The sequence below is a fragment of the Boleophthalmus pectinirostris genome, unplaced genomic scaffold (genome assembly GCF_026225935.1).
Source record: "Boleophthalmus pectinirostris isolate CB_2022bp ecotype Guang Dong unplaced genomic scaffold, ASM2622593v1 HiC_scaffold_22, whole genome shotgun sequence".
NCBI classification, from domain to species: Eukaryota; Metazoa; Chordata; class Actinopteri; order Gobiiformes; family Gobiidae; genus Boleophthalmus; species Boleophthalmus pectinirostris.
The window spans coordinates 25,181,730-25,194,028 of record NW_026571190.1 but is presented as its reverse complement, the minus strand read 5'-3'; the positions used below and the strand labels follow the sequence as shown (position 1 = coordinate 25,194,028).

The 12,299-nt window shown below is 38.0% G+C and overlaps 2 protein-coding genes across 2 annotated transcripts in view; one reads left to right on the top strand and one right to left on the bottom strand.

Moving 5' to 3' along the window:
• LOC129410249 (uncharacterized) overlaps nt 1-2,680 on the bottom strand; it is a 100,324-nt gene extending 97,644 nt beyond the window's left edge. The window contains exons 1-2 of the mRNA XM_055157741.1: nt 2,616-2,680; nt 1,882-1,934 (exon numbers count right to left, since the gene is read on the bottom strand). The gene's annotated coding sequence lies outside the window, so the exon portion shown is untranslated. The remainder of the gene's footprint in view (nt 1-1,881; nt 1,935-2,615) is intronic.
• Nucleotides 1-12,299, top strand: part of LOC110172581 (alpha-1,6-mannosylglycoprotein 6-beta-N-acetylglucosaminyltransferase B-like) — a 157,359-nt gene that overhangs the window by 50,686 nt on the left and 94,374 nt on the right. The window contains exon 3 of the mRNA XM_055157733.1: nt 10,131-10,281. Coding sequence (XP_055013708.1) covers nt 10,131-10,281 — 151 coding nt within the window. The remainder of the gene's footprint in view (nt 1-10,130; nt 10,282-12,299) is intronic.

Genomic DNA, 12,299 nt, shown 5'->3' with positions numbered 1-12,299 from the left:
TGGCAGCAGTGGGTGTCTTATTTGTTAGTCAATTACATATTAGGTGTGTTCGGAGCGTCTCCCATATTTTTACATGTATTGCACTCCATTACAGCTGCCATAGGGATTATAGTGAATGGGGGTTATGATTAAGATGCACAATGTGTCTATGTGGAGGTGGCTATGTTTTGCTTTTGGATTCGATGCTGTACCACACATTTTTAGGTGTCGGAATTGTATGATTTTACTGTTTATGTTTTTGATAGTTACGTTAAAATGTTTCAAATGTAAAATGTCAGTAATTGTGTTATTGTGTGTATTTTTATGCACCAAATTCATCCTATAACCTATAAGCATCATGAGCCTCATTTGACTGGATGCTACGGGTATTGTCACACTCCCTTAGTCCATTTCTTTATACTGTCTTTGTACAGACAACAATATGTTAATTAATTTAAATACATTGAGATAAACTTGAACATAGAGATAAAATTAGCTAATCACATTGTCCTGTTTCCCATTTTGCATCACAGATAATTACAATTATAGTGGTAGTTTCCATGTGCACATAATAATAATAATAATCTTGTGTAAGGTGTTGGCTTTTGTTGACTTGTAACTTATGGACTTATGGACCACACAGTATACTATATGTTCCTTTTTCTGATACATGCGCCAAACCACTTATTTGATTGGATAATATAAAATTTGTAAGGATTAACCTATCACACCCCCTAAAAAGCCTCAATAAATAAATAAATAAATAAAAAAGTCCAGACATCATCCCATACGGAGCCGGACAGGGTCCGGACAGGGTCAGCCCGATGTTTGTACAAACTCACCGCACATCAGCCCAGAGCAGAAGCACTGAGTTTGGGTAACAGCAGCAGCCAACAGCGCTAAAGACACAGGAGCACTAGTTGGACTGTACCATTTCTCACATGAGGCTAAATACAATTCATTTTCTAAGTTGAATCAATTGAATAGAGCCTATTTCAGTTTGTCTTTTTTCTTTTTTCACATTTGAGTCTGTATTTCTCAACAATGAGATGGGGACCCCTGAATATTGACAGGTATTTCATACACTGATGGCAGATCCACTTGTCTCGTTTGTCAGCTTCAACCGGGATCCGATATAACTGAACCCCTGTGTCTTTATCTCTCTGCTGATTACAGCTCTGTGCGCAACACTTTTCCGGCATGTGTCTTAATGTGAAAATTAAAGGAACAACTCAAAAATTTGCTAACTTTACAATGGGTGTCTACTGGCGGTTTGGCTCGCTGGAAGTAGATCAGGGCAAGGCCATGGCGTCACATGCAGGGTCTCCATTTGTATTAACTTTACACATGTTGAACCAGAAGTGAGTGTATGCTAAGTGTTAGCTTTACAGCTAGAGAAAAAGAAAGAAAGATGTGTCTGAAGTGTTTGATGTTATAAAACAAGCCTCTGGACTGTTAGCCAAATAGTTGGAGATGGAGATTTGTTTTACACATATTTTGAGAGTTCATGGATGATTTTTTCAGCCCAAAGACGGACCTGCAGCTAAGTATAAGAAGAAAGTTCCAGTCGTTAGCTTCAGTATTTTGGCCAAGCGGGTGGTCCCATTAGTAGTGAAGTTAAATCAGCTTGCTACAAAGACTGTTGTCATGTTCTCGGCTTGAGATTTGAACATTTGTTATTTAGAAGAGCTAAAAAAAACTTTGGACATCTTTCCGGACTGGACTCGTGTGAGGGACGTGCAAGAAGAAGAGCACCAGTGGACGCCATCTTGAGAAAACATCAAAAATGTGGTGATAACAACTAGACACTGAATTACAAAATCAGGTACCTTAAACAAGTAGTTTTGGCACATAGAGTGACCTGGCCTGCACCGATAGGTTTATAAAGGCATTATAACTTACTAATCAGTGTGTAGGATACCAAGCCCTTTCAGCATGTCTAGCGCCACCAACAACTGCAAAGGCACAAGAGGGGAAAAAAGAATAGACCAAAAGTCAAAACTGTACTGTGAAAAATGGGGTTGAACTTAAAATAGTTGTTAATTGGGATATAAGAAATGCTCTAAAAAGTGAGGAAGTGACACTAACAGTTTCATATGAACTAGATCTGTTTGAAACCATAAATCTTAAATGCAGGGCCTTCGTATTGCAACATAATATTTGCAGTAAATTCTTTAGTACCTGGTGGGCTATAGGCCGGATCTCACTGAGCTGGAGCAGTACCCAATTCCTGTTTAACATGAAAGAATACTGGTCTGCTTCGAGCATTTCGAAGGCCCATGACCTCGAACCGCTCTAGAAAGCACACAATGTTTGTGCGCATGGGGTCGAGGATATTGAGCTCCTCCAGCATGGATACTTAAGAAGACATGCATTTGGATTAAAACTGTGAAGTCAAATGCATGAAATAATACTGGTTAAAAAGTGCATTTAACAACACAATACATATTACTAGGTCTAGGTCATGTTCTGTTTTGTCCTTTAAATTCAATTTGTTTTTGGCTACTCTACCACCTCTGCCAAAATAAAATAAACAAAATACAACAAAATAAAATCCTTGCAAAAAATGTATTTGAATCAGGACAAACGCATGTGTGACTCTGACCTGCCAGTTTGATATGACAAACATGACTCACCTCGTGCTCCATGTCCTTAAACTGTTGATCTTTGAGGAGCTTAACAGCTACAATCTGGTCATGGTCCACGGCGTGGAACTTGGCTACGTGGCCAAAGCAGCGCTCACCAAGCCACTACAGGACAGAGTAAGAGCGGTTCAGGCCCTGCAGGGTGTGACCAGTGGTGACCTATGAACTGTGCTGAGGTGCTAGAGAAGAAAGACAAGACAAGACTTCATCAGGGTCAAATGCACTGGACAGTTATACAGGATTTTTTTATTGGTATTGCTTTGTTTCTGTGTAGTTGCAAAATACCACTGTCACCTTTAAAATAACTACTGCTGCTACAACAATTACTACTAATACTACAATCACTGTTTCAGAGTGAGTCAAGAGAAAATAAAATGTGAGTTAGTGTCTACTCTGGGTTTCCACTCAACTAACTTGGTTTTCATGTCAAACTGACTTTCATAACATGTTAAATGTATGTGTGCAGAAGCGGGTGATTGTTTCTTACATTAAAACCTAAATAGTTCCACAAAAAAAGTGGTTTGGGCCACATTTATATATGATGACAGTCTGAACAGAAGATGCAAAAGTTATGTCACATCTTCACGTTTTTGGAAGGAAATCTGACTGCATACGGTGACACAAAAGTGTGTGGTATGCATGCCAGGCACTAGGTGGTGACGTTAGGTGGTGATGTATGTGACGTAAACGCGTATATGACATAAGCAGATCTGACCAGAGTTTTGCATCTTGGCAGTGTAGATGGAAATGCTACAAAGGAGCGAATTAAACTTTCCACTCTGGAGGGTGGTTTCAGATTTTTGCATTTTTAAGCTCCAAAACGAAAGGCACTTCCAATAAAATATTTTGTGATTTTTACTCACAAGAGTTCTCATGTAAACAAGCCCTGAGAGTCACTAGAATCAGTTGTTTTTGAGATGTGTCTTGAGTGAGTCCTGTGTGTTTTTTGTGTATCTACCTGCAGCATCAGAGGTCTCATAAGCGTCCCAAGATGACATAGTTGCTTCTAAAGTTAAACCTTGGTCCAACAACAGATTTCCAACAAAAAGCGCTCAGAGCTCTCGAGAGTCTGTGTCTCCTACGAAGGTCTCAGTTTATTAGTACTACCAAGCAGCATTTCTTTTATTTCCCGTTTGTATAATGTTAAAACTAATAGTTGGGTGGGAACAGGTTAATAAACACACAAATAAACAGTAAACAAATAGGTTTGCATTTTGTTCCCATACTGTGCCAAAAATGAACCGAACTGTGACCTCAAAACTGAGGTACGTACCAAGCCTTGATTTTTGTTTACCGTTACACTGCCACTATTTACTGGTCATAGTTGGGCCAGAAAGGCTCAGAATGATTGAAGTTTTACTTATACAAAGCAGTTCTGTAGTTACTTGAGAGATAAATAACTGCTCCATAATATATTTGGGTCAATTCTGTCTTTTATTTTTGTTTTATGGGATTAAATGCTGTTTTCCATCTCTGGTATCAGTTGATATCCCTGTCCTGCTAAATTGTGTTTCTAAATGTGACTAATAATGTTTAACTTATCATAATGTTAAATATTAGCTTAATGACAGAAGATGTGCTGTGTGGAAAAGTTTCGTGGTGCTAGAAGCTTTTTACTGGCACCAACTTTCGGCATTCATGGCGGTAGTGAGGAGTGAATGAGACACAAGCAAGCAGAATCAGGGAGGCAGGGGCGCACACAGAGAAGGCAAACAAGCGAATCGGTGAATTGAATATAAGCATTATATCTATATATCTATATATATGATATGTCAAAAATATGTAAAAAATATCTCGATATATTTAAAATATTGAGATATCGCCCACCCCTAATATCAGGTATCAGGAGATACTTAAAGCTATAGCATCGGAATCTGTACCAGCACTGAAAAAGCTAGATTAGTGCATCTCTAATACCTTTTCACAGTAGTATCCAGTAGATTCTTGTTTTAGTATTGATTAGTATCTGGAATATGATTTTTACCTACTAACTACTGTTATATTGTGTGTGTGTTTCACATTCATAGTATTACAAAGACTTTATTACTACTAATAAGTACAGTAACACATTTTTTTGGGTCCCTCTATGGCTCACACCTCTGCACTACCTCAGGCAACAATTACACACTACTGATCCCATTCACCTCAGTGCCTTAATGCCTTCAGAGCTGTGTTTATCTACAGAACAGGGGCTCACGTGCACGGTCCTCATGTATGATGTGTATTCGAGCACACTGTCTCTCCTGTAGCACTGCACCCTGCTGCGTGGAGGCTGTGTAGAGAGGGGGAAGTCATTTTTGATGGTGCAGTTGACACAGACCAGCACTGTTCCCGACTCAGATGAAAAGTGTCTATTTGAAGGAGCCATGAAAGGATTTGATGCTCACAGTCACAGCGGTTTTGTATTGTGAGACCCTCTGCCATTTCGATTAGCTCGGAGTAGAGCACAGAGCCCCACCGTGACAAGTTCATAAGTATGTTTTAAAGGGGCTGTATGTGTAATATTGATGGATTTTGCAGTGCCACTGGTGTGACTCGGGCCAGTAATGAATACTGCAAAATGACTTCAGTAGTTTATCGCAGTGCTTCTTAAGTTTTTTTGTATTATCAAATTTTAATAGGCACATTAGTCACCACTAAAATATGAGCTCATTTAAATTTTAGCAAATCTGAATAAATCGAGCCAAAGTCAGTTTTTTCTTTGTTAGATAAAAAGAAAAAAAAAGACATTTGAATTGCTCCTATACCAAAAAATATGAATTATTCAGTATTTAATTTCATTTTGTATTGCTAAACAACTTTGAATGTAAATTAAAGGTTCTATATTACACCAAATTGACCAATGTGAAGTTTTAGCCTTGTTAGAATGTTGTCAAAAACATACCTGGAGTTGTGTTTTGTTTCATTCACACATGTTTGGTTAATTCTTTTTTATTAGTCTATCCACATCTCTCAAGCTCAAAATGCTTTTTTCCACTTTATGATGTCATGATCAGTTGTTTTCAAGCTACCTTTAACTTTTAGTTCAGTAGAGATGGGAAATTCCAGAGCTGCAACTAAAGAAAGCACCACTCCAAATGTGTTTTAATGAGCAAACATCTAAATAACATAGATCAGAAAATAGCATAATATGGTCCATTTAATCACTTCATGCTACTTGAATAAATCAAAATACAGATATGGTGCAGCTTGTGTGTTTTCTCCCCCTGTAACACACAAGACCCGAATCTAACATTCCTGCTCCCAGTTTTCAGCTGAGAATTTAGTCTCTAACAAGAATTCTCTTCACGCTTCGCACAGTTCGGTCCTCAAGAGATATTCAGGGCCCATGCCGGTAAATATTCACTTCGGTTGTGGGGGATTTGGCATCCCTTTAGGGACAGATGCAAGTCTATATAATGTAATTCAATGTGAGCTCTAAGAGGGGTTCAAGGCTAAGATTTGCTCATTCAAGGGTTATAGACGGCATTTGTGTTTATGTTTCCAAGGTAAATTTTACAGGCCATACCAGGGGAGGCCAAACCCAGCATGAAGAGAAAACTAGCAATTCCAGTTTTATTAGCAGCCACTTTTACGCTCACTGAATCTTAAGTGTGGATTTTTCTGATGCATGGTGGAAGCTTGGTTTGGACTTTTTGTTCAAAATGAACTTGGTTTACAGGGAGTATTATGCAAAATATATTTTTTGTTAGCTTTTTATCAGTTTACAACACTGCTCCCTCAACAAAAACATGTCTGAAGAAGTTTTAGATGTCATCCCTGCATGTTTAAATATTTTAGCGATCTCTCCCAAACCCTTTTCAAACCCTCCTTATAGTTAGCTGTAAGGTTCTATGCATTGCTCAGTCCATAAGTCCACGTCCTCCATGCTCTCTCACGACAATTCTCCATAAATACTACAAACATCTTAACAAACCTGATACAATGTGCAGTACTTTCAGTAGCAGGATGTGCCCTGATTGTAATGTGGTAGCACTCTGAAGAGAAGTGTTATAAAACATATTAATCATTTCCAAAACATTGAAAGGTAACCTGGTGATCTAAATATGTTATGTGTTAGCAGTTAATACCCCACAGAGGTAAAATACGCCCTCTTTAAGATTACATTTTCTCTGCAAGACCTATTACTATAATATTCTTCTTTGGGATATTTCTTCAGAATGTTTGTTTTGATTACTTAGAACCAATAGCTCAGCCATTTAAATACATGTAATATTATACTTTTTTTCAAATCTAAATCATATAGCTGCATTTGCTGTGTTGATTCTTCACTATTCTTTTTTTGATTGGAGCTAAAGTCGACAAACTAGAGTACTATTACAAATATAAAATCTCTCCAGTCTGTAGCTGCTGTTTTGTTGCATGAAGGTTAAGCTTTATGGGAGCTGCGTGACAGTGGGATTTGACTGAGCTAACAGACAAATAGCACAGTTAGCCTCTGACCCGGAATCTTATGTAACACTAAACCATGGGGACGAGTGTGATCTGTTCATTAGCATTTTCCTTTACCTTTAGGCCTTTTAAAAATTCCCGTTTGATTCCGTCGCTGCCATAATGAACATTGTTGTTGAATGTGCTTTTATTAAAAGCAATAGAAATACAGACTTACTAGACAATTGTTACTGTTTTTATTATGCTTTTATACATGTATATTTAATTTTTTATGCATTATTGTGTGTAAAACCAGTAGTGGTGTATTGACACATATTTGATTAGAGACCCTTACATTTCTATGTTTTAGTGTGACAAAAGACCTCTCCAAGCATTTTAAAACATCTTCAGTTAGACCACATCCATGGCACCTCCATAGCTTGAAAAAGGAGCAAGAAAGTTCTTGAGATGTCATCAGAGTATCATTATAGCCTCAGCCAATAAAAGGACATGACATTGTGAGTCTTGAACAGTCTCATCTGTTTCTGGGGCAGCAAATGAGAAGAAGACTGTGGGGCGGTACATGTGAAGATGACTGTGGGGCAGTGCATGTAAATGTGACAAAAACTGTGGGGCAGTACATGTGAAGAAGAGTGGAGCTGGAGATGACTGTACAGCGACCTTGTACAGGGCTGTGAGGAGCAGGGCCCATTGGCTGTAATTGGCTGTCAGGCTGCAGCCTTAAGCTTTGACAGAGTGGCCAAATGTAATAATCCAGGTGTTTGTGTGATCACTGAGGGCCTGGAGCAGCTCTGATGAGGATCGAGAATGGACAGTGACCTTAGTCTCATCAATGACGCTAATGCATCATGCTTGACTCAATTAAGGGAAACAAATCACGTTTTAGAAAAGCATGGGCATTAGGGTGGCAGGTTATAACACAATCAGGTCTAAATCATTATTTTAAAGGTTGCAATTAAATAGCAAAGACTGCAGTTATTTGACATAATGTCCTCTGTAAACATTATAATGTCTTATTATGTAAACCAGATTATTATTAATTTATTTAGAGCTAATTATTATAATTACTTAGAGCGCTATAAACAATGCATTATTTGGCATTTCATACCTGCCAAATAATGCTGATACAACCGTAAATATATTTATAAGAAAATTAAATGTTTGATACTGATAACACAGGCTTATTCATTATTATAAAATTCGACCAAATGTGTTGGTTGATTTGAATAGATCAATAGGTTTTCCCCTGACCAGTTTAAATGAGGGTCCTGACCTGTATTCTCACAGTTATTTATTTATCTTTCATAAAATAGTTTTTTGTTGGTAGTTTTCTTTCTAACTATTTGTGTTTTGCTACAATTGTTCTCTAAACAACAAACATCAAAAAGAAAGCCAAACAAAAAGCATTCATATTCCAGTATTGGCCTCCCATTGTCTAGACTGCACAGATGCCCTGGTATGACAGATGAGAGCTGAGTGGTAGTGAGGTGTTTGCTCAGGAAATTGGAGATCAAGCATCTGATACAGGAGAAAGATGGAGGCAATTAAACTGTTGGACTTTGCACCTGAGGGGCAAAGCCGTTATTTGATATTCAAAGATTTGCAAAAGCACATTACCGACCTAAGCCTTTATAATGAAATATATCTGTGAAGGTTGTGATGATATTTAGCACTCATATGGGTTAGACCACTACTGTGACTATAGACTTTTAAGAAGACATGTACAGAAGAGCCTTTAACCAAATTATAAAATGATTCCTCCTCATAGTTATCTCAAGTCACTCAAAGTTGTATTTAGAGCAGTCATGTCCAAACTATGGTCTGGGGACTAAATGCGGCCTGATGAATGAGCCCATATTTCCTTAAGCAGCACTTTTTTCTACAGGTTTTTTCTAAATCTACCATGATAAAGGTAGCATCAAATATTGAGTGTATCCTATTGAAGATCTAAGCATAAATAAAAGTATGGTGGCTCAGTCTAACCTGGTTTAAATGCACACATTTAAATTATTCCGTGTATTGACCACCAGTCTGTGGCCCTCTGCTTTGACTGTGTTTTGAAATGTGGCCCTTGATGCAAAAAGTTTGGACCCTGATTTTGAGTGATTCGTGCATGTTTGTGTAATCTTTATTGTCCTGCATTTGAGGCACTATTTCTCTGAAAATCCAGTTGTCACTACCTCCTATACAGACCACCTGCTCTGTAATTACTTTTCTTTACTTATTCCTTTGTAATTTTATTTCAGATTCAGCAGTGTAGTTTAGCCATTTTGACAGAAATAAAACCAAATCCACTGTTCCCTCCATAAACAGCAGCTATCCATTGGAGGGCCCAGCAGTATTGTCCGGTAATATGGTCCAGCAGTGCGGCAAATTGTTGTGATGATGTTTATTGTGGTGTACTGTAAAGGTGCTGACAGAACTCAAAGCAACACATTTCAATTGGAGGTCAACGGATATTTTTATTGTATTAAGTCTTTTTAGAACAATATTGTGTTTTAAAGGTCTGATATTGTGCAAAATTTACTATTGTGGGATTTTACCCATGTTAGAATGCTGTTACCACATCAAAAACATACCTGGAGTTGCGTTTTGTTCATACATGTTTAGTTACCCTGAATAATTAGTCCGTCTACATCTCCGAAGCTCAAAATGCTCTGTTCTACCATGTGATGTCATTCAGTGGTTATTTTCAGGTTAACAGCTACCTTTTGTTCAGTAGAGATTGACAATTCTAGGACTGTTTTAAATTATTTTAGTGAAGGTGTATGGAGTTTAAAAACACAGTGGAGCAGTTTTTGATGAGGAAACAACATTATAACAGAGATCAGAAAATAGCGTAATGTGGGCCATTTAAAATGTCCATCATATAAAATAATGGTCCACAGGTGTCATAAGTTCTATCTTTAGCAGACAAAAACAAAATAATCTTTAAAACGTGAATTCCATTGTGCATGTAAAGACATTAAAAATACTGTTGTATAAACTTAGCAATGCCTTTGACATTTCACTGCTTGCTGCGTTGTGTTCTTCTATGCTAGTATATGAGGTTAAAAATGTACTGTAACACAAATCTGTGAGCCTATACTTAGCTTGTTTTGTTTTATTGCGCAGTGCTGGGAGGAGTGGAGTCTCGAGGAGTGCTCAGGAAGATCAGTGACATGTTGGAGGTGATTCTGAAGAGAATGGACACTCTGTCCAAACTGGACAACAGCTCCAACAGCGACGCACGCCGTCTCCACGAACTCAGCTCTGCAATCAACAGGTCTGTAGCATATATACACACACTTGTTCTTCATCTGTTCTGTCCTCGGCCAACGAATATGAGTATTACAGCCAAATAAACAAACCAATGGCAATTAAAAGACTAATGATATGCTTCTTAGTGTCGAACTTCAAAATAAGTCCTCCCTGGTCATAATTAAACCAGCTGATTTTAGACTTTCGAAAAGACTGTAAATGCCAGATTAACTTAAAATGTGGACAAGGAAGAACATGTTACATTTGCAAAAGTTTTATTTACAGTCTTACTCTAGTTGCAGTTGGGTAGCCATAATGCAGAATGTGGCCAATAATAGATTGATAGTAAATCTGTCATGATAATTACTTTATCGACTTCAATATATGTAAGCTGGAACAATATATATTGAGTATCAGTATTTATTGTGTGCACAAATTCTTTGCAATGGTTTGGACAGTTTATATAATAAGGAAAGATTTGAGCTTTAGAGGGTAGAATAAACAATGATTAAGGCTTCATTCTGCTATTTATTTGTTGCAGCTCATGCCGTATAATGATACCCTGTCTAAAAATACATTTACTGGAGTTATGCTGCTTTGTGTCAGAAGCATAAAGCGGTTTTATCGTGATATTTCTCTGTAGTGATATATTGTGCTTCAAAATCTGTTATCGTGACACTCCTAGCTGATAGTCATGAAGTTCTGCCTCACTGGTTTCGGTCAAAGTAGCTGAATTGCAGGATAAATCTATAGTATTGTTACTGTGGCTTCAACTGTTGCTTCCCCTTCACAGCACATATCAGCGCTTCATCTCTATATAACAGACTTGACTCCTATCTTCCTTCAGTTTGCTCTCGTACATGGGCGCTTGTGAAAATTGCTGCCTATTATGGTAAAATGGCTGCTGCAAACAGGCGACTCCAGTGTGACCTTGCTGCTGAGGCTTTTTATTAAACAGCTCGCTCCTTTGCCCACATCACACAGAGTCACCAATTTCTCTTGTCTAGCTAATGGTTTCTTTCTTCCATTTCATGCCATTTTTAAATTTGACTCGGCCCCAGTGTCGTGATACACTCAGAGAACCCCAGACTTCCCTTCTTGTGTCCTTGTTGTGATGATGTACTGTAAAGGTGCAAGCAGAACCCAATGACACACTTTTTATGTTTCTTTTATTAAAGGTGCATTGCACAACTTTTCTGGTGGAGGGTCCATCACCTGCTTGTCTTCATGTAGATGTTATTGCTTTATCTATAATGTTCCACGATAGAGATCAAACCTGTCTATCTCAAGGGAGACACCTATAGGCTACATTGTGGAGAGGCAACCCTATTCACAGAGAAAATTATTGTATTTTTGAGCACACTTGTACTGAATAAACGCTAGATAGATGTGTTTAATGTCATATCCTGGAACCAAAGCAATAACATCTCCACTGAGACAAGCAGATGATTAGCCTGATTCATCAGCCGGTTTCACTTCGTGGAAACTGTCTGACCTTGCAGCAGTAGGATTTGTTCTCTCGACTGTAGGCGGGTCCTTTTTTTATTTAACCAATCGCTGCTATTTGGTCATGACATATGTAATGCACTGGAATTATCAGTGTGTGTTCAAATAATTGCTGGCACAACAGCAAACAAAGCAGAGAGTGAACATGTCTGTTAGAGATCATTGTCGTTTCTGCGAGATGAAGTTATGAATTAAAGGTGCAATAAAAAATGCGAAATTAGTATTTGACAAAGGAAGTCCAAAGGAGGATAGCATATGCAGTCTGCTATCGCAACTCGGGTTGGTTCAGCTCTTCATTGATTGGCTGGTGCGCGGTCTACAGTTTCTGGGGTTCTTGCAAACCGTAGTGTATTCTGATTCGCTGGAGAAAAAAGAAATCTGCAGGGTTTTTTGTGTGTTAAACATGTGGGAATGAAACAAAACACTCCAGATATGTTTTTTATGAGGAAACATTATATCAGAGAACAAAAAATAGTGTGATGTGGGCCCTTTAAAATGTCCATATAAACTAATCATATCATATTCTTTAAAAAGCGA